Source organism: Mastigoproctus giganteus, chromosome 1, assembly GCF_048544385.1.
Source record: "Mastigoproctus giganteus isolate SK-2022 chromosome 1, ASM4854438v1, whole genome shotgun sequence".
Taxonomy (NCBI): domain Eukaryota; kingdom Metazoa; phylum Arthropoda; class Arachnida; order Uropygi; family Thelyphonidae; genus Mastigoproctus; species Mastigoproctus giganteus.
This window is the reverse complement of record NC_143575.1, coordinates 26,281,212-26,308,273: the sequence shown is the minus strand read 5'-3', so window position 1 is coordinate 26,308,273 and position 27,062 is coordinate 26,281,212. Positions and strand designations below refer to the sequence as shown.

Here is a 27,062-nt window from a genome sequence, read left to right as displayed (position 1 = left end):
TCTAGCTTGTTGTGCCAACTGAACCAAACTGCCTCCCATGCTGATTTTCAAACGCAAAAAGAAGACATTCCTCGAGGAGTGATTGTCCACTTTCATGACAAGGGTTGGATGGATCAGGATGAGACGAAGATCTGGTTTGAGAAAGTTTGGAGCGGTTGTTTGTTTGGATTTTAGGAGCATTAGCAACTAAGGCCATATTGCTCCGGGATATGCGGTGGTCATTCGCTGACCTTTCCGCATCCTCCGTATTTGGTGGTGACGGGCTCGAACCCCGGTCTAATCAAGAAGCGTGTGCTACGCGCTGCTGCTCCTTCCCACCTGGCTACGGAGGCGCCGAGAAAGTTTGGAGCAGGAGACCAGGTGGGCTCTTACGCAAACTTGCCCTATTGGTGCTTGATCAGTTCAGGGCACAAAGAACATTGCTGCAGAGCAAAAAACAAAACTTGCCGTCATACCTGGAGGCTTGGCAGCCCAGCTCCAACCACTTGATGTCAGCATTAACAAACCCTTCAAACCTGCCATGAGAGACAAATGGAACAAATGGAAAGTCTTCTGGGATCAATTTGATACCAGCAGAAAGAATGAAGAAACCAACTATAGGAGAAGTTTGTACCTGGGTGAAAAGATCCTGGGATAATATCAAGATTGAGATCGTTGTCAAGTCATTTAAGAAGTGTGGCATTTCAAATGCCATAGATGGAACTGAGGACGAGGCAATATATGAAGACAGTGATTCATCATCAGACACAGATGAAGACAAGTAATGGATAGGAGTTTTGACAGTGATGAGGAGTTGTATGAATTTTATGATGAATAAAACTTGAGTTCAATAACTTTATGTAATACATTTTTTTTCAAATTTCGGGCCCCAAAATTAAGGTGCATCTTATACATGGGAGTGTCTTATACATGGGGAAATACGGTAGTTTCATGTCTATTCATTTTCATACTATTTACTCTTAAAGAAGTAAATTATTAATAAATTTCAAATTATCACTATATAATTGACTGATCTGCAGCCCACCCATAAGTGAATCTTCCTCATTCCTATTTGCTCTATCTGTCTTGTGTTCAATGCAAAACTGCTATTACTGCTTTCACTAAAAGTTTATTCAAATATACTTTAGCCCTTTTAATTTAATTGAAATGCATTTTTTTAATGCAACTTTTTTGTGTATGGAAATAATTTTTTTAATAAACAAAAACTTAATTATTATTATTATATTACAAATTACTTCCTCCAACTGATTCTTTGAAGGACAAATAATTTACATCAAACAAAAACAACCATCCCTTCAACTACAATTTAAGTGAATACCAAACCACTATGTAACCCTATATTTTATTTTCATTTTACTTGCAGCAAATACATGAAACCAACCATAAATTTATACCATTCAGTTAATTAAAACTGTACAGCTCAAAAACCTGTTAAATATAATGACTGTGAAAAATAACACAGAGTAGTACAATCACCTGCAATCCTATAACACAAAGTGTGTGCAAATGTTTATATAGAGTAAGTAATACTTAAGGACAGCGTATTAATTTCTATGACAGTTTGTGTCTCATTCTGTGACATACAAAGTGTGTCACAGAATGAGAACAGGCTATGATTCATATGAGAATTTTCTGAATCATTTAAAGTCATCTATGATAACTACCAGAAATCATTAACTTTATCAAAATTGTAAATGGACATATCAATGCCCCTACAGGTCAAAAATAAAATGCAAATTCAGAAACTTTTTTTTTTTCAAGGAAGATTCTTGATGGGCATTAAACAGCAATATATGTACAGAAAAAGTTAATGCTGCATTACACTGCTCAAAAAACTACAAATTTGACCTCTCATGGCAAGTAATCAGAACTGAAAAATTTTTGCTTTGTATTTTGAACTTACATGAAAAGTATCTGTATGTTTTATGATGAGAAAACTAGAAAACTTTGTTGGCATAAAATCTGTTGGATCCACTGTTCCTGTAAGAGTAAAAAAAAAAAAAAAAAAAAAAAACCATAAAGAACAAAAATAATTATTATTAAAAAAAGCCATTTTAGTTTTAAAATATGATCCCATTTTTATTTTCACTGATAAACATTTAACAGTTTAAGATTTTCTAACAATAACTGGATAAGGTAATAAACAAAAAAAAAAATAAATAAATAAAATAAAGCTTTAACATCTTTAAAAATCTGATAAGGGCTTCCAATTTTGCTGGATGTATGAGGTTCTACTGTATATAAACATATTTCTCTAGTTATGTTTCACTTACCAAATGCATAAAACAACTGACTGGATGTCTGAGGGTCCATTCCTGCTACAAGTATGGTTATTCCATTGCTTTAAAAAAAAAAAAAAAGTCTCACTAAAGATTATAAAAATAAATTTACATTTTAACAAAATATATTTTTTTTTTCCAATGGAACAAAGAATTTGTGCAAGTGATAGAATTTTTTTAATTACAAACCTATTGTGCTGACAACTATTGAAAAATTTAGTTTCTTCTATAATAGATTACAACATGCGGCATATATACAGCAGGCCCCAGTTATAACACAGTATGTTTTAGTGACAAATGGGCCTGGAGTACTGGGGTCCATAGTTTAAGAGATATTTATTTAAAGTATACCCAGTATAAAATAAAATATTTCCAGAAGCTTTCGGAACTCGTGTCCCTTTCTCAACTGACAGAATTTTTGAATACATTACAAGCAAAGTGTGGCACGTTACTCATTCGTCATTGTTGTAGCACGGACGTGTGCTGCCTTGCACCAGTGATCATCCATCAATAAAACGGTTGTCTCCAGGATTGGATGTATACGCATGCCTTTCTGGCGATTTAATGCCTTAGGGTTGTTCATTATGTTTAGTGACTCTAGCCATAGGCGGTGGCGAAAGTGTCGCGCGTGGTCCACTATCTCAAAGTCGCGCTTGGGGTCAAGATCGTGGTTGGTAGCCCAAAAATGTTCTGCAAGCGCGGACTGGTCAGTTTCGGCAAGCCGGATTGCTCTGTCGTGTTCCGTGAGGCGATCCTGGAGACGTCTCGATGTCTCACCTACGTAGCAACTGTTACAGGCCCTACAGGTGATACGGTACACTACATTGCTGCGTAAGACAGGTGTGACAGGGGTCTTCACACTGGAGACAAGTGAACGTAGGTTCCTACCTGGTAATTGTACACATTTTATGTTGTAACTTCTCAGGATCTTCGAGATACGTCCTGACACTCCTGGATAGTACGGAATGTAGGCGGATGATATGCCGACTTGCTTCGGAGGTCTTGGGTTGGAAGTAAGTTCTTGTGCCTGTAACAAGCATCTGTTTAGTACATGGGATGGATAACCGCATCTGGTTAAGTCCGCCTTCACACGGGAGATCTCGTTACGTCTAATTGTGTCGGTGCTGGAATGGCTCCAGGCCCTGGAGAACAGGGTGCGGGCAGTGCTATTGAGATGGCTTGGAGCGTGGCCGGACCCGTAGTTGGTGAATTGACCGCACCACATGGGTTTGCGGTATACTGAGGTCTCTAGATGTGGGCCTACGCGATGCACTAGATTCAGAGGTGGACGGTTCGCTCCCGTTTCTGGACATGCTAGTGCATCGCGTAGGCCCACATCTAGAGACCTCAGTATACCGCAAACCCATGTGGTGCGGTCAATTCACCAACTACGGGTCCGGCCACGCTCCAAGCCATCTCAATAGCACTGCCCGCACCCTGTTCTCCAGGGCCTGGAGCCATTCCAGCACCGACACAATTAGACGTAACGAGATCTCCCGTGTGAAGGCGGACTTAACCAGATGCGGTTATCCATCCCATGTACTAAACAGATGCTTGTTACAGGCACAAGAACTTACTTCCAACCCAAGACCTCCGAAGCAAGTCGGCATATCATCCGCCTACATTCCGTACTATCCAGGAGTGTCAGGACGTATCTCGAAGATCCTGAGAAGTTACAACATAAAATGTGTACAATTACCAGGTAGGAACCTACGTTCACTTGTCTCCAGTGTGAAGACCCCTGTCACACCTGTCTTACGCAGCAATGTAGTGTACCGTATCACCTGTAGGGCCTGTAACAGTTGCTACGTAGGTGAGACATCGAGACGTCTCCAGGATCGCCTCACGGAACACGACAGAGCAATCCGGCTTGCCGAAACTGACCAGTCCGCGCTTGCAGAACATTTTTGGGCTACCAACCACGATCTTGACCCCAAGCGCGACTTTGAGATAGTGGACCACGCGCGACACTTTCGCCACCGCCTATGGCTAGAGTCACTAAACATAATGAACAACCCTAAGGCATTAAATCGCCAGAAAGGCATGCGTATACATCCAATCCTGGAGACAACCGTTTTATTGATGGATGATCACTGGCGCAAGGCAGCACACGTCCGTGCTACAACAATGACGAATGAGTAACGTGCCACACTTTGCTTGTAATGTATTCAAAAATTCTGTCAGTTGAGAAAGGGACACGAGTTCCGAAAGCTTCTGGAAATATTTTATTTTATTTTATTTTATACTGGGTATACTTTAAATAAATATCTGTTTTACAGTATGTTTTACGCTGATTCACTATAACGCTGTTCTTATATTATAACCAGTATCTGACTATAACGCTCTCACAGATCACTATAATGCTCTTTTACAGATTGCATTTTTGGCATATTTAATGAAATAGTTAAATTTTATGGAGTCGATAGCTTGAAAATGAATAGCAAAACAGAATTAAAACGTTTCCCACGCCGACTTGAAAAATTTTCCCACGCTCAGTGAAATTTTCTCGCATGCTAATTTAATTACAATGCAGTGACTAGTTACATAGTTCCGAGATAAACATTTAAAAAAAATGATCAAGTATATTGCTTGTAATATTTGCGTTATATGCATTTATCCGAAGTCAAGTCATCACTCAGTACAGTATTAGACATTGTGCGTAACGGCCAGTTTACTTGAACATTGTATCGTAACCAATGCAGTTACATTTTCAAAATTTTAATAATGGCCGATAGGAATGAAAAAGCGAGAATGTCTGGGCGCAGTACGAAGACTATAAATGTAAGAAAAAGACTGAATTTGAAAATTAAATTAGACGTTTTGAAGCGAATCGATTCCGGTCAACGACAAGCAGATGTATGCTATAATTTAGGACTTGTAAGTTTAACTCTAAGAACAATTATAAAGAAATAAAGAATTAATTTTAGCAGCGGGAAAGATAGCTGTTCCACTGCAAGAAACTAGGGCTAGGCCAGCTATTAGGATTGAAACGGAAAGACTTTAACTAATTTTATTGAAAATAATATCCAATACAAAATTCAGTTAAGTTAAATATAAAAAAAAAAAAAAAAAAAAGAGAGAGAGAGAGAGAGAGAGAGAGAGAAAGAGATTAGCCAATATGATGATCTAAAGAAAACTCACCTAAAAAAAAAAAAAATGTGGAACCATTTAAAACTGCTAAGGGCTGGCTGAATAGATTTAAAATCCAGGGAGAAGCTGCAAGTGCAGATCAAGGAGCCGAAACTTTCAAAAAAGAACTTGTTAAAATTATTGAAGAAAGGTATTATGCATTATACTTCTCAACAAGTTTCTAACATAGATGAAGCAGGACTTTTGTGGAAACAAATGCCTAAAAGAAGTTTCATATTGAAAGAAGAAAAAAACATGCCAAGTTTCAAAGCGGCGAAGGAACGATTGACTTCATTGTCGGGTGGTAACGCTGCGGGGAATTTAAAATTAATACCCCTTTTAGTTTATTTGGAAGAGGGCCAAAGTTCAACCCAAAATCAACACATTTTTCATGATTTAACTGGAATTTTAAGTTTAATTTTGATACGCAAATAATTATATACATATGTAATGCCACATAATTATATACATATGTAATGCAGAATATTTTATATGTACAAATATTTGAATATTAAATATTTTGACAGACATTTGTGCATCTTTTCACCACCGTTTATTATTGATTAGGAAATAGCCTACGACACCGACCACAACTCACAAATACATATGTTACCTTATGGGAATGCGGCGCTCACTTACCTCGGATTCACTTAGCGCTCTGTTTGTTTTTTTTTTTTTTTTTGTTTTTTTCAGAACAAATTATCAGCATTAAGCAGGGGTCACCCGTATATATTTCAACCTATAAAAGTGCAAAAGTCCATTTCAGGTTCATCCTAGCCAGTAACTACATTCAGTAACTAATTTCACAGCCACAGTATGCAATTTCACCATATAGAAAATTGCTGTCATAGGAGGATTTTCACCAAATTATAATGTTATAATTATTGCAGGCTATTTCTGAAACAATCTGAAATTATTTTTCAAATGATTTTTTATTAATTTTAAATAAGAAATATCTGTCAACAAGTGAACAATATTCATACAAGATAATCAAAGTTCATTTACTTTGTAGTGATTGCACGTGATGTGTATGGGGGCAAATATTTATTTTAATATGTACCACTATATACTTCAATTATAGTTAGTCTGTATTTTTTAAAGAATGTAACAGTTTTATCTGTTTTGTTTCAACCACTATAATAACAAAGCATTCTGAAAAATAATGCTCAAACCATGAGACCATCATTAACTGCTCACAACAGCCATTATCTTTATATGGAATTTGTGTTTTGAATGAAATTTCAGTTTCAAATCATTAGCATTAGTTGAGGCATATGATGCAAGAAAGCAAGCTTATACAGAATCAGCCAAAAAAAAAAAAAACATTCCCATTTCACCCAGCCAGTCACTCCAAATGTTTGTCTAGTTCAGCCTTAAATTTATTTAAGCTATCAACTTCCACAACAGTAGATAGAAGTCTGTTCCAGAAATCAACTACCTGCTGGCTAAATGCAAACCTCCACACATCTATTCTACAACTGTCTTTCCTCAATTTGAATCTATGCCCCCTCAGGTTCTTAAACTGCTCAGAGAACTTCATATCTGACTGCACAATTACCCCCAAAATCATATTCAGTTCATGAATAAAGAGGAACTATTCTTAATGATTTAATCACTGAAAGTATTGGAAAAAGCAGAAAGTACAAGTTATCACATGCAAAAGTCAAGATGCAAATGTAAAATGTGTATTTTAAGGGACATCTGGCAATTCTTCCACCGAGAACTGATTATAGTTTATCTTCTTTATTACTTAAATCCCCATGAACTAAGGACTTAAAACACTGCTGTGCCTGATAAGGGATTAAGTTTTCTTTCAAAGCTGATATCATGTTTTCTAATTTACAGTCCAAAAGATTCTCTCTTCCTTTAAATTTCACATCACTTAAGTTTTCATTAAGTTCAGTTTATATACAACAGAGGGGAAAAAACCATATGATGGTCCACTAATATGCATGTTTGACAGTACTTTTCTCAGAAAAAAAATCTTCTTGCATTGGTCAATCCTTAACGATAACAAAATGCTGTTCTACTGCTCAACTATCCCACAAGCAGAGGTAACGGCAATACTCAATAAATCCAGTATAATCTAAGAAAAGTACAATAACCATACAGATACCAGCAATGGTATTTATGTGCTCATTCAATATTTGGGAATTGTAAATTGAAACCTGTGTAAATTGAAAATTGAAACCTGTGTAAATTGAAAATTGAAACCTGTGTAAATTGAAAATTGAAACCTGTGTTTTTATCTTCTTTATTACTTAAATCTAGAATAAAGTCATCTTCAGCTTTGTGTTTAAATCCCAATTCTTCCTTGGTCTATTTATATCTAAGCATATAAACAAAGAGTACCCTGCATACCATATAAAATGTAGACAATTTTTCTATCTTTCTAAATACAGAAATCCTGATACCATCAGCTATGAAATTCCATTCTTGCAGTCTTGCTCCCAAAAGTTCTGCCTGTTGCTTCAACAGACTTAACTTGTGTACTAGGCCATTATGTCATTTTGTTCAATTAGATGCGATTCTTTGCTACTCTGTGCAATGTAACTTGGATCTTCTATTGGGTCTTTTCCGAAAAAAAAAAAAAAAAAAGAAATAATTCTTTTAAATTAGTTTGTGATACAGAAGTAGGAAGGCCTTCTCGATGAGAAACTGCTTAATTGTAAATGAAATATGACTTTTTGTAATATCATTATAAAGAACAAGCTAGAGTTATTGCTTTTTACCCCCCCCCCCTCAGTTATAGCATGCTGTAAAATTTGTGTCTGGATATTCAATTTCAATCATGAGGATCTTTTACTCCCAAACACTGAAACTGAGTACTTGACTTTAAGGCTCAAGCTTATTTCCAACTTAGAGACAAATACTATTACCCTTTTTGTCCAACTTGGAGCCAAATACAGTTCTGCCCAAGTTGCTAATATATTTTTTAATTGCATAGCATCAGCCAAATAGACAAATCTGACATAACAGAATTAATTTTAAAAGTTAATTTCCTTTTGTGTTACCAAAATGTTCTTAAACCAGTGTAATTATTTCCATTATTTCCAAAGTAAATCTCCCAGATCTCAATATCAATTTTGGGTGAAAATTAAACATGAAAATTAATATGCGATAATTAAAGGTGCCTCCGTAGCCAGGTGCAGCAGTGCGTAGCACACGCTTCTTGATTAGACCGGGGTTTGAGCCCATGACCACCAAATACGGAGGATGCAGAAAGGTCAGGGAATGACCACAGCATATCCCCGGAGCAATATGGCCTTAGTTGCTAATGCTCCTAAAAACCAAATAACAACAACGATAATTAAAAATCACTACACTATTTTTGGTATAACCTGTATAAGAACTCCACCCCCATCTAGAAATACAAAATTTCAAGAGAATACAACATTGCTATTTTCCACAATGCAGAAAATATCAACTGAACTGTTAATCTTAATAAAACACTGTCCTTATGCAAACTTAAATCTATTTTTCTATTCTTGGGTTGTCACTCAAAGAAAATGTGTGTATATATCTTAGTTTAAGAAAACTGACTAAGGCAAGAATTCTTGTTTTAGCAGTTACTATAGAGAAAAGTTCTAAGATGAATGACTGTTCTTGGAATATAACATTCTGCTGTAAATGTAATTAAAAACAAACCAATTGAATTACTGTATTCATTTAGTTTTTAATTAATATTTATACAGGTTAATCAAAAGTAGCTTTATAACTTGCTAGTTAAAAATTTCGAACTTATTAAAAAAAATAAAAATCCAAAGTAGTGCTGAAAGCCCTGATTGTGAAGTTCTTACCGGTAAGTAGTAACAATTTTTCTGGTAGTTGACACAACATAAACATTGAGATCGTATCTTTTAACATAAAGAACAAAATGAGTAAAATATATTCTCTTCTTTGAACAATCAAGATGCAAGTTCAACCAAGTTTTCACACACACAATATGGGAAACAAACTACAGACATGACTAGTATAGAATTTTGTTTATACAGATTGTTCTTTGCTACATGCCAAAAAAAACTAGAAGTTCAGCAAAAATGATGGAACTAGGGAAAACATGAGGGTAACTTTTGTTTGAAATCCCAGAAAATCAACATATCAACCTGCAGAGTACATGTTCTTATACCCAATATTTTGATGAGATACAACTATAAAGGGGTCATGAAAACAATTTTTAATGAAATATATGGAGATAATTTATTTTGTTTCTTTTTTTTTTTAAATGTGCCTGAAAATATGGTTAAATAATTTACTGTATACTGCAATATACCAAGATACTGGAATTGGTTCAATCAAAAGAAACAAATAACATAAATCAAGAAAACTGGGTGTGCAATAAATGAAAAAAAAAAAGTTTAACGTAGTTCCAATTGTCACACTTACAAATAAAAACTGGGGGTGCCCCCTATTATATAATATATTAACAGTGGTCACCCTAGAAATAACAGTGCAGAGTGGCTATGCTGTCCATGGTGACTCACTCTGCTGGCTACAAATAGCATACGTGGAGTGTTTCACGCAATATCTGAAACCGTTTTTGTAGCATCACATGTACAGCCAGTTAGTTACTGGTAAGGGAAATGCATTATTTCGCCAAGTTAGTCTGATAAAACTTTGCAACACCAATGCACCCTTTATACTAAGCTGTAGAGATTAATAACTTGACTCATTGAAATTTCAACGAACTGACATTTTTTTTTTTTTTTTAGGATGGGGAAATTTTTTGCATAAAAGACAAATTCAGTTTTTTAACAAATTTTGCAAAAACGACAACTCCTCCCCCTTTCAAATTTACAGTATTTTTCTCTTCATTAGTATACAAATAAATTTTAACCTAGGCCTACATGGTGGAAGGTACATGATTAAAAATATAATCATTTTGTATTGATTTAGGTCTCAGAGATAAAGCCTGCAGCATTTAGGCAAATAATGAACAGGAGGTTTATTATTATTTTTTATTTTTTATTAGCATTGGAGCTTGTGGCTCGTATCCATATGTATTTATATTTTTGTGTCTATAAGATGTTTACAGCTGATGCGCATTATGTGAAGGCTGAAAAACTCAAGAATAGCACATGAAGAAAAACTATATTCCTGCAAGGTGAGATCAGCTAACTACATCCTTGAATGAAGAGCATTTTAGGCATTCCTCCGGTCTTTGATGGAAATCAAACCCAGACCCTCCAAATGAGTAGCTGATGGTGGTGATGTAGTAGTAATAGTAGAGGCATGTGATGCAAGAAAGCAAGCATATGAGCTTATGTAGCATCAGCAAAAAAAAAAAAAAAACCCCAAATTTCACACATCCATTCCCTCTAAAAGTTTGTGCAGTTAATCCTTGAATTTATTTAAGCTATCACCTTTGCAACGACACTTGGAAGTTTGTTCCAGCAATTAACTACCCACTGGCTAAAGGAAAATTTCTGCACATCTATTCTACAACTGTCTTTTCTCAATTTGAATTTATGCTCCCTCAAGTTCATAATCTGAGCAAGTGGAAGAATACCATCAGAACTGAGCATGTGCAACCTATTCACGGCCTTATACACCTCAATCAGATCACCCTTACAGGTGCCTAGTCTCCAAATTGACAAACTTTTAGAGGGAATGGATGTGTGAAATTGGGTTTTTTTTTTTTTTGCTGATGCTACATAAGCTCATATGCTTGCTTTGTTGCAACATGCCTCTACTACTACTTTCTTAGTAAGAGAACCCTTCATTGCTCTCACCAATCTTGTTGCTCTTCTCTGTACTCCGTCAAGTAATTCTAAATCCTTCCTAAAATGAGGCCTCCAGACTTGTATGCAGTACTCAAGGCATACTCAGTACTCGGTGGCCTGACCACTGACTTATACAAAGGGATAATCACCTCCTTTTCCCTACTTGCAAAATTCCTGTATATCATTGACAATACCCCATGACCTACTGTGGCAGCCTGTCTGCACTGCTCAGAAAACTTCATATCTGACTGCACAATTACTCTCAGGTCTTTTTCATTTTCTTCCACCCTAAGTATAGTACCACACAGTTCGTACGTTTCTCTGTACGTGCCTCCGTAGCCAGGTGGGAAGGAGCAGCAGTGTGTAACACACGCTTCTTGATTAGACCGGGGTTCGACTCCGTCACCACCAAATACGGAGGATGCGGAAAGGTCAGGGAATGACCACCGCATATTCTCGGATCAATATGGCCTTAGTTGCTAATGCTCCTAAAAAACCAAATAACAATAACGTTTCTCTGTGGTTACTTCTACCCATATGCAGTACTTTGCATTTGTCAATGTTAAACTTCAGTTGCCACTTCTCACCTCATCTGCCCAACTTTTCTAGGTCCTGTTGCAGTAGCACACTGCCATTACTGTCATTGACAACTCTGCCAACCTTTGTATCATCTGCATATTTGGACATTAAGCCTGACATACCTTCAGCAATATCACTGATAAAAATACAAAACAACAGTGAGCCCAACAGCAAACCCTGGGGGAATTCAATAATAACATCAGTCCACGAAGAACAGCATCCATTGATTACCTCTCTCTGTCTTCTCCCACTCTACTACCCTTTTATCCATTGTAGCAACTTGTCCTTAATACCATACTGCTCTAATTTGTACAGTAGTTTTCCATGTGCAACAGTATCAAAAGCTTTCCTGAAATCCAAGTATATAGTATCAAAATTATTTTTTGCATCCAGTTCCTTTGAACTGCATAATACCATCCAATCAAATTTGTCAGACAAGACTTTCCCTTAACAAACCCAAGCTGTTTCTGAATTATTACTGTAGTCTTGTCTAGATGATCCTGCAATGCTTCTTTAACCAGTGACTCCATTATTTTCCCCAGAATAGAAGTTAAACTAACAGGTCTGTAATTACTCGTGTCACCCTTTGATCCCTCTTTGTGAATTTGGATATATTTGCACATCTCAAGTTCATGGGGACTTCACGAGTATTAAAAATTACCCATTTTTAATATTAAAATACTTCTTTTAAACACAAAGTTAATGACTTACTATGTCAGTTGCATATCCAAACACCATGTCCTCAACTGATGAAGTTGGTTGCTATCTTGATTCTATATAATAAATTAAATTATTATAAATACTTAAGCAAAAAGAATTCACACATGATTAAAACTTCATTTTATTTTTAAAACAATATTTTAAATAAAATATTGTTTTAAAAAAAATTCAACTGAAACTTGATTTATTTAAGATACATTCTCTAAGAACTATGATTATACGATAATTCTGGATCTCAGTATGCTCATTATAGAACTATATGAAATTATATGCTGATTAATAGATGGCATTCAAGCAAGCATTTTATTTTTAAAACAATATTCTAAATTAAAAAAATTACGTAATTATGTACCAGGTACATAATTCAGTTGCTGCCGCTCTACTCTGAGACTGATAGTGTCACTGATAATGTCACAGCGCCAGCCATTAAAAATGTCTTTACTGCAGAAACTCATTATGAAACTAAAATTATGTGTAAAGTTACCATTTCGCTTATATATTCATGAAGACATGTTGTATTATAATTCCAATACCAAATTATTTTAGGAAATTTTCTTTTTTCCTAGCCACCATTTCCTTTTCGATAATGAACAGTAAATTGTGCAAGAGTTATATCTTTTAATGTTTTGCCCCATTTTTCATATTTATCAAAAATACTATCTTTCCATATATCCAAAGACTCATATCAACTTGTTCGTCCAATTCAACTTTTGATTTACGTAATTTCTGACGCCCATGTGGCCATACCGTTGGCATGTATTCAATCGCTCTTGAAGAGACGGACATTGGGTATTGTGATAAATACCAAGCTGCCTCTTGTGAACTCATCTCCACAGAATTCAATACATCTACACTTAATGCTTGTGTTAGATCAGTTATATCCATATCAGTATATTCTTCTTATAGCTCTATAATTTTCCTTTGCAGGTTTCTTATTCCTCTGTTAGTTTTATTGACATATTCAACTACATATGCTGCACATGAATATTCTCCTATGATAAATTGTAAATCCGAATTAGACTTGAGCACTTGTGTTTAATAAAAAACATGCGGTCATTTGATACCAGCCCTCAAAATATTTAGATATTCTTCTTCTTCTGATTGGCATTGATTTGATTTAAGGAATTCTTCGAAATTAACATGATTATCCAATTCTAAGAGTTGTGCATTTTATGGTATTTTTTGTGATAAGCTAATCTTCGATTGTCATCTGTGGCCATCGGTATCAATATACGAGTTTGCAACATTGGCCAAAAAGGTGCTTCAAATTGACATTCGCGTCAGTTTGCATTATTATTTTTATAACAGGTAAAGGTATATTTATGTTGCTGTAAATTTGAATAATCTAATCTCTATAGAACATAATGCATCTATCATTTGGATTGCTTCTTCCATCCCACCTTCTTTTTCTTCTAATGGTGCAGAGGGTGCATTGTTCATCCTAATAATATATATGCACGTGGACTTCCTTGATGTTGAAATTCAATGCATTTAAAGAAATTCACAACATATTTCCCAAAAGGACTATAGGTTTTCGATTTTAAAATTTTGGGTATACTCTCAACAATTTTATTAAAGTATATGTGGCACACGTTATGGGGTCTTCATTTATTAACGTAGCTCTTTCCATGTAAGGTATATCCATAACTTCATTAGTTGTAATTTCTCATTTATATCCGAATTTGTATAGCATACATAGTAATATGGGCCATGTTGGTTCACACGCACTCAACGTCAAGAACATTGTAGGTTTTCCAATTTAAGACAAACCATGGCAAACATATCTCATTTACGTTGACTCCAATAATATGCTGAATTAGGAATTGATTTTAGAAATTCCAAGTTAGACTCTAATGACTTATTTATAAATTCCTTCGATTCCAATATAGAACAAGTAATGTTAGTGTCATTCCTACTGATTTAAATAAAACTTGCAAATTTTCCGCAGTACGCATTCGCATAATTTTCATTGTCATATATAGCAAATGTTGAGGAGTTACACCATGACGATCAGATCTATGAATTTCACTCGATGCCATCATAAAGGGAGTAATTTTCAATCCATTTTTAAATTTTCGTGCATGTCCCAAATATATAGCTGGAAAAGAAAGTTCTGAATGTATATCAACTATGAAACTTGTTGGAGATGATTTCTGACCCAGTGCTATACATAAACATTTATTTTCAGACCATAATATTTGTTATTGAATTATTGGTAGTGCATCATCATTGTTGACAGATTCCACAATTTCATCTGAATGTTCCTGTTCACTATCACATCATTTGTCCCCAAAAAATCATCACTCACTTTTATGCCATAGAATTTATACAAAGGTGAATTTATCAAATACAGTAACCATATTTTCACTATTTTCTTCTGCACATATCCTTGTAGATATGATGATTTATGTATGAGTCTTCATTTTATATGCACATTAATAGCATAATCGTCATCAAATTCTCTAGGTTACTGATGAACCATCATATTTACGTTAACTGGTACATTTATTACTTGTCCAATGATCTCATATTGTCCATGTTCAACTTAAACGATGAATTTGCATAAAGAGTAATCGTGGTGATATCAAATGCTCAGTTATAACATCCAGTGGAGGCAAATGAGTAAGATATGTTGGATATATAAATCCATTTGACGTGGCCATAGTTGGTATCCATCCCTCTTTTAATGACAAGTATTACACATTATGAAGGTACTCACTTCTTGTAAATGAAATTCATTTTGAAGTAATTCATATGAAGTTGTTGTAAATGGTTTAAAATCTAATTGAAACCATAAACGATCGCAAATATTACAACTAAATCCAAATGGGTTTTTGTACACTAGTTTTTCAAACTCACTGTCAGCTCGTGTAGACGCTATAGGGATGTAATCGGGAATCTCATTATTAGCCATTTATAATTTTGCTTTTTTTTGTGCAAGATATTCCTTCATTCGTTCTGCTGGAGTTTTAGATTCCTGATAAGTATCAGGCATAGTAGAGCTCTGTGGTTGACAAGTATCAGGCACAGCAGAACTCTGTGGTTGAATTTCATTAAGATTTGGAATAGTCTGAATTTCTAATTTCCTTTTCTTCTGTTCACGATATTCCTTCATTATTTCAGCTAGAGTTTTTTGGGTGCACCTTGAGAACTCCCAGGCATAACGAAACACTCTTGTTGAATTTCATCTGGATTCACATTTCTGTCCATTTCTTTCTTTCATGATATTCCTTCAAATGCTGAGCTGTAGATGCAGATGCATCAAGTTTTGTGACAATTTCTAGGTAACGTAATGCTTTTTTCCAAATAATGCCGGTAAAAACATTTTTAACGTAAAAAAAATTCAAATGAAACTTGATTTCTTTTGAATTATTTATTTAATCAATGCATGATTGAAGAAGCGAAACACTTGTTCAATCATGCAGGAATACTATAGAAAGAAAACACTCCTCTGAGTGTGGTCACTCCACATGCAGTGAAATGGGGTTTTTTTTTTCTGACAGATAGATTAAAGCTGAAGAGGAAGCTACATGTAATTACTAAGGAGCATGCCAATTCCCCACAGGTGTTGGGCACTTAAATATTAATGAAGTGTTTATCTACCTAAACCTCTAGAACATCTAGATGGGCAGTATCATCTCATTTCTATGCTAAGAACATCAAGCAATTCTGAACTTAGTAACCATTAAACATGAGTAAAACTGTTTACAGAGTGACACAAAAGGTTGGATACAAAATGTAAATTGGCGCAACTAATTTACATTTTGTATCCAAGGCATGGTGCATATACACTTAGTGATCACTGAATTGTGACCACGTTACCCATAATGGACTATGCCTCATAACTTGCAGAATGAAGCTTCATGTGCTAGAGCAGCAGTAATTTGCATCTGGTCTTGCAAGTCAATGTGATGAAATGCTGTAGTGTCAACATCAAGCTGGCTAAACACAGGACTGAAAATGAATGTGCTGGTTAAATTCAGCATATTCACATTTATCAGTATTACCCCATTTCTTGAAATGCTCATTGCTTAAAAATAAAATTACCCATTTCTTAATGAGAGAAAAAAATCTGTTTTGTTGTTCAGTGTTATTTTACTCATGGTCTATAAAATAGAAAAAGGAAAGGCAGGTAACAAATAAATACGGTTTACACCTTCTCATCGCTGATCATTATCAAGAGTGAATGCTATAGTGTCAAAATCAAGGTGGTTGAACACAGGAGTATGCTAGTTAGACGATTTTGTTGTACCAAATATCTGGTACAACAAGCTGACGATGCTGTTTGTTTGTTATTTGGTTTTTAGGAGCATTAGAAACTAAGGCCATATTGCTCTGGGGGTGTGCATTGGTCATTCCCTGACCTTTCCGCATCCTCCGCATTTGGTGGTCACGGGCTTGAACCCCGGTCTAATTAAGAAGCGTGTGCTACACACTGCTGCTCCTGCCACGGAGGCACCTGCCGACAATGCCTTTCTGTGTGTCACAAGCAAGAGTCCACGGACCCATCATGTATGGTGCCCATTATCCAGGCAGGTGGCAGTGGTTGCTTAATATGGGACATGTTTTGCTGGCAAGAACTAGGACCCTGGCCCATATGAACTAATGTTTCACTGTTAAGATCTATTGGAAGTTCTTAGGAGACCATGTGCACTGGGCCATGTTGCATTTTTTTCCCAGACAGAACCAGGACCCACCAAGATGATAATGTGTAGTGTCATCAGGCCCACACTATGTGCATGAGTGGTTTGAGGAATGCAGTGAAGATATCACCAATCTTGATTGGCCTCCAAATTTGCCTGACCTCAATCCAATTGAACCCCTATGGGATGTTCTGGAATGGGAAGTGAGGCATTGCACATGCAACCACCATCTATTTCAACATAAAAAAAACTTGCAAGTAGCATGGCTACAGATCCCTACAGACATCTAGTGGAGTCAATGACTAAGCAAATAGCAGCTGTTATCCATGCAAACAGTGACCCAACATGGAATTAGGCAGGTGGTCATAATTCGATCCGATCACTCAGCGTATATCTATGCACATGTGCCTATTGTCTTCACCATGTCCATCCCCACCCATCCACATCTAACAGAGGGACTACCAGTGAACATTTGGACCTTTTAAAAATACTTTCAAGCCACTCCAAATTCACTAAAATCTGACAAATAGAACCCAAGCAATTATTTCTTTTTTCCATAAAATTTATACATAAAAATAAATTCATAGATTAAATATAATTTTAATGCATAATTGTTAGCTTTAGACAGTCTGTGATACATATATATAGAGAGAAAAAAAGACTAAAAAAAAATATATGGGAGAAGAGAGATAAATATTACATAGTTGTAATTAAACTGAATGACTAAGTTTAGAGAATATAAAACTACAGAGTTTTATTAAGTGTTCTATAGTTACAATCTCAGTAATTAATTGACAAAGAGATAACTACATTTACTTTGCACTTCTACTGATCGCAGAAAAAGAAAAAATTTAATAAATTTAAGGTAAAAAAAAAAAAAAAAAATCAAATGCACCTGAAATGTAATGCACTGCATAAATTAACTAGTTTGTTAAATTTAAAAGACACTGTATTTCACTTTTTCTATGTTTGTTTTTATAGGCCATTTTTTGGATTTTCTACTCATTTGGATTAATTAAAATTTTTACTTTAGAGCCTGTCTTAAGAGTGAGAAAAATATATAAGAATCTTCTTACCGATAACTGAAAAAAAATCAATGAACAGTGTTAATTATCGAGGGGAATGGGAAGATGGAGATTTTTTTTTTTTTTTTTTTTAGATTAATTTCATTTTTAATTTGGCCTGAGAAATGCACTTAACACCCCCAAAAAACTTTTCCTACTTGACTTTTTAAAGTGAAATATAATTTCTGAAGTGGGATCTTTTTGTAATACGAATTTTTTTTTTTTTTTTTTTTTTTTGTCATTTTTTTTTTCCAGCAAAATACTGGAATGTAGTAAAAAAATGGATGTCCACAACTGAAAGTATATTTCCTCAAATAGTAATGAATTAACAGTATATGCACTAACAGATGACAAAGAATTACATTTCTTCACATTTCTATGATATCACTTCAAATAAGGAAGCAATGAAAAACAAAATTAAGTGCAAAGCCAGCACAACAACCAGTTCATAGTGAAATTCAACTATAAACTTCTCGTGTATGTTGGATCTATCATCAGTTATATTCAATACTGCCAATTTGCCAATTTGGCCAAAAAAAGAGCAGACTTCCTGAAGGAAAGGAAATAACATCACATCATTCATTACTCCTTACAATGGATAAGTTAAGGAATGCTGTTCTTTGAAAGAGATAGCTACAAAACCACATAAGATTTTGGCATATTCATATTGCCCTTTCAGATTACCACTTCAGGACAATGAAATCTCATCTATTGAAGAGATTTGTAACTGAAGATGTTGAACAGGTGGTGAAGGAAGTGGTATGGGTGCAGTCATTGACAGCAGTTCCTTCACAAGTAACATACTCATTCACTGGTGAGACTTGGAGGGAGGGTTATGGTCCTAAACTAAGGAGGCAATTATGTAGAAAAGTGATGTTGTGATGCCTTCACTCTAAATGCATTAATATATTCCTTTAAAATTTTGGAATAGCCTCCTATAACATTTCATTAAATGAATACTTACTATATTGAAAATTAGGGTATGACTAATAAAATAGCCATATAATAATAGAATATTGAGTACTGAATGCTTTTAGAATAGAGTAAATTATACTAGTATGAGGGAAATATGCAGAATATCTGTTTAGTAAAAGTCCATTATTAGTCTTTCACAAAATAAATAAAATTTGACTTATTTCCTTCGGTTGTTACCAAAGGCCACCAATTGCAATAATAATCAAGACAAAAGTATTTCCAATGTCTAGTTCCATGCTATTTCTCAACATCAAGCATTTAGAGTGCATATTTGAAATACCACTTTCTGGTAACTTGAATTCATCACAGACAACATTTATTTCAGCACAATGATAAATATGTTAAAAGCAAACCTAAATCATCTGATCAGCTCCAATATTCAAATTAAATAAATATCAGTTTACCCAAAGAGATTCAAGAAATCCTTCTTTCACAGATCTGTCAATGTCACAATCATACATCAACTGCAAAAAAAAATGTGTAAGATTCATTTAATTTCATTTAAATAAACTAAAAAAAAAATGTAAGCCTTTCTTTATTCTAAATAAATAAATTACCAAAAAATTAATAAATAAACATACAAAAATAAATAAATAATCTTCATAAAAGATTAATTAATTTATTATACAGAGTGAGGCAAAAAATGTTTAAGCATTCGTATTGTCAATTAAAACTGAACTATTAGTGAAGCCAGTCGACATCGCTGGACAATGCAGTGTGGAGTCAGTTTGGTGTGACATAAACATTGGGAGATCAAAATTGAGAGTAGAAGTGTGCTATAGGCCTAATGACTCTGATGAGTATAATAAGGAACTGTACAGGGAAATAGAGTGGGCCAGTAAATCAGAGTGTCTTATAATGGGAGATTTTAATTTCCCAGATATTGACTGGAATTTGGGGGCTGGTTACTCACACACTAGCAGGGCTTTCGTGGATTTATTGGATGATTGTTTTCTACATCAGCATGTTCGGGAGGCAACTAGAGGGAGTAATACTCTTGATTTGATTATCAGCAGTGATTCTTCATGCATTAAGAATCTGCAGATAAATGAACCACTAGGTGGCAGTGATCACAGTGTGCTGAAGTGGGATTTACTCAAAGAGGTAACTACCATTAGGGGTAAAGGGAAGGGTTATTGCTTCCGTAAAGGCGACTACGATGGACTGAGACAGTATTTAAATTCTATACAGTGGGACCAACTGATGATGTTACCAACAGCAAATTCAAAATGGGAAGCATTCAAAGAACTTATCTTGGAAGCTACTAGGCTTTACATACCAACTAAGAAATATTGTTCAAGGTTTAGGCCTAAATGGATGTCAGATGAACTAATGAGGCATATGGCAGAGAAGAAAAATGCATGGGATACATACAAATTAACACATGACACAGAAGCCTATGATAGATACAAGTTGATATGCAACCAAGTTACAAAGGAGGTTAGGCAGGCGAAGGCAGATTACGAGAAATCCTTGGCAAGGGATGCAAAGAAAAACAGCAAAGAGTTCTTTACTTATGTAAACTCTAGAAGGAAGGGGATGAATCAGATTGGTCCACTTGATATTGATGGGTCAAGTGTTGATGATCCTGCTCAGGTAGCTAACAAACTAAATGAATATGTTGCATCGACATTCACACATGAGGAGTTATTCAGCGAGGGGAATGCCAGAGGTGTATTCAACTCTAGCAGTAAGCTACAGAATCTTGAAATAACTGGGAGTAAAGTGGAGGAGAAACTGTTGAAGATAAACACAAGAAAGGCACCCGGGGTGGATGGGATCTATCCAGTTATATTAAAGGAGGCAGCAAAGGAAGTAAGCAAACCCTTAGCCATAATTAGGAGAGCTTCCTTGGACTCAGGGGAGGTACCCATAGACTGGAAATGTGCAAATGTGACCCCAATTCACAAAGGAGGATCAAAGGCTGACACAAGTAATTATAGACCTGTGAGCTTAACTTCTGTTCCAGGAAAATTAATGGAGGCACTGGTTAAAGACGCACTGCAGGATCATTTAGACAAGACTTCAGTTATAGCTCAGACACAGCATGGTTTTGTTAAGGGGAAGTCTTGCCTGACCAACTTGATTGGATACTATGATGCAGTCACAAAAGAACTGGATGCAGGGAATAACTTTGATATTATATACTTGGATCTTAGAAAGGCTTTTGATACTGTTGCACATGGAAGACTGCTACACAAATTGGAGCAGTGTGACATTGGAGGCAAATTGCTGCTATGGATAAAGGGGTGGTTGAGGGGGAGAAGACAGAGAGTGGTAATCAATGGACACTGCTCATCGTGGACTGATGTTATTAGTGGAGTCCCTTAGGACTCAGTGTTGGGTCCATTATTGTTTTCTGTATTTATAAATGATATTGATGATGGTATATCGGGCTTAATGTCCAAGTTTGCAGACGATACAAAGGTTGGCAGGGTTGTCAAGGACACTACTGACACTATGCTGCTGCAACAGGATCTGGAAAGGTTGAGCAGATGGGCTGAGAGGTGGCAAATGAAGTTTAACATTGACAAATGTAAAGTACTACACATGGGAAACAGCAACCCCAGAGCAACGTATCAACTCTGTGGTACTACACTGACAGTGGTAGAGAATGAAAGGGACTTGGGGGTGGTTGTGCAGGCAGATATGAAGTTCTCTGAGCAGTGCAGACGGTCTGCAAGAGTAGCTCATGGAGTATTGTCAATGATATACAGGAATTTTTCCAGCAGGGATAAGGAGGTGATTATTCCATTGTATAAGGCGATGGTCAGGCCACACCTAGAGTACTGTATACAGGTCTGGAGGCCTCATTTCAAGAAGGATGTAGAGCTGCTGGAACGAGTACAGAGAAGGGCAACAAGATTAGTGAATGGAACAAAGGGGTGCTCTTACGAAGAAAGGCTTAAGTTTTGCAAATTACAGTGTCTGGAGACTAGGCACCAGCGAGGTGATCTGATAGAGGTGTATAAAGCCTTGAATGGTTTAAGCATGCTCAATGCTGATGGGATTCTTCCTCTAGCTCAGAAAAATCACCTGAGAGGGCATAAATTCAAATTGAGGAAAGACAGATGTAGGATAGACGTGCGGAAATTTGCCTTTAGCCAGTGGGTGGTTGGCTGGTGGAACAGACTTCAATCCCTTGTGGTGGAGGTTGATAGCCTAAATAAGTTTAAGGCTCAGCTGGACAGGTATTTTGAACGAACAGAGGGTTGAAGTGGAAGTGGGTGTTTTTTTTTTTTTTTTTTTTTTTGGCTGATGCTGCATAAGCTTGCTTTCTTGCATCAAATGCCTCTACTAATGCTAATTAGCTGAATTTTGTTTAAAGTCAGAGGTTGCCTGCAATAGTCCTTGGAAAATTCACTACAGGGCAGCACTAAGTGACACCACTTTATACAGTTGTAAATTCCATATTCTCCCATCAGTAAGCAAAATAGAAGAGCAGTCTTGCCTCACAGTCAAGCAGAGTGCTGAAGTTTTGCTTTTTATGATGTGCAGAGAACAGTTTTTTTTTGTTTTTTGAAACTCACCAGGCACCTACAAGAAACACAACATTTCATTTTCATCCCAGCAATATGAAGTGGAAAGCTGGGTTAAAAGAATGAAAATAACCTCATGCGGCCAGGGATCAGTCTCCAAACTTGCAAGGCAGCTCAGTCCAGGAAAGTCAACAAGAAAAGCAGTTTGTGAACTTGGAATATCTCAGCACTCTGTTCAATAAATGCCTCAAATGGATTTGAAAATGTTATCATAAAATTTTATGGTACTGCACATACCTTCCAAAAATAATAAGCAGAGAAGGCTTCCATTCACCATATGTACAGAGAGGAGAAATGCAATGTTATACAAACACCCAGGGGTTTCACACAAAGCTTATTTTCACTTGGGTGGGACTCTGAACAAGTAGAGCATATTGTAAAGAGAAAGAGTGGGCTAGTAAATTAGCATGTCCTATAATGGAGGATTTTAACTTCCCAGATATTGATTGGAACTTGTGGTTGGTCACTCGCACACTAGTAAGACTTTTGTGGATTTATTGGATGACTGTTTTCCACTGCAACATGTTCGAGAGGCAACCAGAGGGAGAAATACTCTTGATCTGGTTATCAGCAGTGATCATTCATGTATTAAGAATTTGCATATAAAGGAACCACTAGGTGGCAGTGATCACAGTGTACTGATGTGGGATTTACTTAAAGATATAATTACTATCAGGGGTAAAGGAAAGAGTTTTTGCTTTTGTAAAGGTGACTACAGTGGTCTCAGACGGTTTTTAAATTCTGTACAGTGGGACCAACTGATGATGTTACCAACAGAAAATTCTAAGTGGGAAGAATTCAAGGAATTAATCGTGGAAGCTACTAAACATTTCATACCTATTAAGAAATATTGTACAAGATTTAGGCCTAAATGGTTGTGAAATGAACTAATGAGACTCATGGCAGAGAAGAAAAATGCATGGGATGCATATAAATTATCAGGCGATACAGAAGCCTATGGCAGATATAAGCTAATCTGTAATCAAGTCACAAAGGAGGCGAAGGCAGATTACAAGAAATCTTTCACAAAGGATGCTAAGAGAAACAGCAAGAATTTCTTTACTTATATAAACTCTAAAAGGAAGGGGATGAATCAGATTGGGCCACTTGATATCGATGGCTCAACTGTTGATGATGCTGCTCAGACAGCAAACAAACTGAATGAGTATTTTGCATCTACATTCACACGAGTTATTCAGGTTTGAAAATGCCAGAAGGTTAGCAAATTGTAGCAGGATGCTTAATAACTGAGAGCAAAGTGGAGGAGAAATTGTTGAAGTTAAACATAAAAAAGGCACCTAATGTGGATGGGATCTATCCAGTTATATTAAAGAAGGTGGCAAAGGAACTGAGCAAACCCTTAGCCATAATTATAAGTGCATCCTTGGACTCACGGGAGGTCCCCACCACTGGAGATGTGTAAATGTCTCCCAATTCACAAAGAGGGGGGGGATCAAAGGGTGACAAGTAATTACAGATCAATTAGTTTAACTTCTGTTCCAGGTAAAATAATGGAATCACTGGTTAAAGATGCATTGCAGGATCTAGACAAGACTGCAGCAATAATTCAGACACAGCATGGGTTTGTTAAGGGAAAGTCTTGTCTGACAAATTGATTGGATATTATGGTGTGGTTACAAAGGAACTGGATGCAAAAAATAATTTTGATATCATATACTTGGATTTCAGGAAAACTTTTGACACTGTTGCACATAGAGGACTACTGTACAAATTGGAGCAGAATGGTATTAAGGGTAAGTTGCTACAATGGATAAAAGGATGATTGAGTCGGGAGAAGACAGAGGGTGGTATCAATGGACACTGGTCTTTGTGGACTAATGTTATTAGGAGAGTCTCACAGGGTTCGGTGTTGGTCCACTGTTGTTTTGTATATTTATCAATGATATTGATGAAGGTATATCAGGCTTAGTGTCAAAGTTTGCAGATGATACAAAGGTTGGCAGGGTTGTTAATGACAGTAATGGCAGTGTGCTACTGAAACAGGATCTAGAAAATTTGGGAAAATGGGCTAAGAAGTGGCAACTGAAATTTAACATTGACAAATGCAAAGTACTGCATATGGGTAGAAGTAACCCCAGAAGAACGTACCAACTGTGTGGTACTACACATAGGGTGGTAGAAAATGAAAGACTTGGGAGTAATTGCATAGTCAAATATGAAGTTTTCTGAACAATGCAGACAGGCTGCAAGAGCAGGTCATGGTGTTTTGTCAATGATATACAGGAATTTTGCTAGCAGGGAAAAGGAGGTGATTGTCCCTCTGTATAAGGCAATGGTCAGGCCAAACCTGACAGGTCTGGAGGCTTCATTTTAGGATGGATGTAAATTTGCTTGAGCGTGTACAGAGAAGGGCAATAAGATTGGTGAGGGGAATGAAGGGATCCTCTTACCAAGAGAGGCTTAAGTTCTGCAAATTGCCGTGGCTGGAGACTAGACACCTGTGAGGTGATCTGGTTGAGGTGAAAAAGCCTTGAATGGGTTGAGCACACTGAATTCTGATAGGATTCTTCCACTTGTTCAGATTATGAACCTTAGGGGACATAAATCAAATTGAGGAAAGACAGTTGTAGAACAAATAGGCAGAAATATGCCTTCAGCCAGCGGGTGGTTAATTGCTGGAACAAACTTCCATCTGTCATTGTGGAAGTTGATAAGTTAAATAAATTTAAGGAGGAACTGGACAAACATTTAGAGGGAATGGCTGTGTGAATATTTTTTGGCTGATGCTACATAAGCTCATACGCTTGCTTTCTTGCATCACATGCCACGATTACTATATGGTTTTAGAACTTTCCCATCAGCTTCATGAGAAAAGTAGTGACAGAAGGAAATGGGCATGTGAGAAGCCCTGCCAAGTCATGGTTTTACTGGACCCTCCTTCAACACAACTGTTAACTCACAGCAGTACCTACATACGTGTTTACTTCAGAATGATTTTATAATCCACTTCATGGCAACTCAGCTTCCCAAGGACACCCACTGCTTTATGCAATACAGCACAAAAATATATAATACAGCATAAAATCATCTAATGTCTGAATTTCTTATACTAATTTTATTCTACACACAGTCATACTGTTATCCCAATCATCACAACTGCAGGTATTTATGGCCACCTGTAGGTCAAGACTAATTTATTGTGATTTCCTTGTGAAAGCTGTCTCAAAATTGATGAAGACATGTTGCATCATTGCAAACATTGTTTCAAAAAAAAAATAAAATAAAATACTCTTTCCTCTTCAGGAAACATTCATTTTGAACATGTAATAAAATAAGAACCTTTCTAAGGTCCTGAATATGAAAATTCACAGGGTAACAATTAATTAATAAAGGAGCTTTTCGTGTGCATCCTACTACTAGCTGAGGTATCCTATATTGCCTGTGACAATTCAGTATAACACCTTGGTTGCCCAGAGGCATAGTACATGTTAGAATGTTAATTTCTTTGGACTTTATAGAATTTGTCCAAGAATAACTATTGCATTTTCTTCATTAGTAGCACTTCTTGATCTATTGCTATGGGGGAGGAAGTCATAGACAACTGCAGTTCTCTTGAAATAGTTAACTAATCTTGTGACAGTTGTCATGGCATAGATTTCTCTGCAACACATCTATGAGATTCCTGATCCACTCAAAACAAATATTATGCCAACCCTCTTTCCTCCAGTGTTACTGTTCCTTTCATTCTGTTGAAATTAGGCCTGCAAACAATGAAAAGCAACAATTGGGAAAATCTTACTATTTTTCCCTAAGGTGCGAGACTTTTGGGATACTCCCTACAAAATGGCAGAGCAGTCTCTGCCATTTTGTAGAGCGTAACAAAGATCAATTTATGAAGGAAAAATAGCTAATAATGTCATCTATTTGAATCAAGAACAACACCTTGATATGGACTTTGCAAAATGACAGTAACTCTTTGTGCTTATTTTGTCATACAGAGTGAATTAGCATCTCTGAATTGCAAGAAGATTGACAGCAGTGGGCCCATACTCCTGATGGCCCTTTCAACCTCATCCAACAAATGTTCTATCGCCTCCATAGCCAGGTGGGAAGGAGCAGCAGTGCGTAACACACGCTTCTTGATTAGACCGGGGTTCGAGCCCGTCACTACCAAATGCGGAGGATGCAGAAAGGTCAGGGAATGACCACATATCCCGGAGCAATATGGCCTTAGTTGCTAATGCTCCTAAAAACCAAATAACTAACTAACTAACTAACCAACAAATGTTCTATTCTGTTGAGATTCAGCAACTATGAAGGTTAGCAGATTATGGAGAACTATAATGCTCTTGGAGCCCCTCTTCCATGAGGTAAACTTGATGGCGTGCACCACATTATGATACTGGAAGTAGCTATCAATGTGGTGTGGTGTGGTGTGGTGAGGAGAGGA

The 27,062-nt window shown here is 36.3% G+C and overlaps 1 protein-coding gene across 1 annotated transcript in view; it reads right to left on the bottom strand.

The window, feature by feature from the left end:
* Positions 1-27,062, bottom strand: part of Nup133 (nuclear pore complex protein Nup133) — a 390,085-nt gene that overhangs the window by 277,703 nt on the left and 85,320 nt on the right. Inside the window, exons 8-11 of the mRNA XM_090386292.1 lie at positions 19,517-19,576; positions 12,422-12,483; positions 2,274-2,341; positions 1,904-1,980 (exon numbers count right to left, since the gene is read on the bottom strand). Coding sequence (XP_090242418.1) covers positions 1,904-1,980; positions 2,274-2,341; positions 12,422-12,483; positions 19,517-19,576 — 267 coding nt within the window. The remainder of the gene's footprint in view (positions 1-1,903; positions 1,981-2,273; positions 2,342-12,421; positions 12,484-19,516; positions 19,577-27,062) is intronic.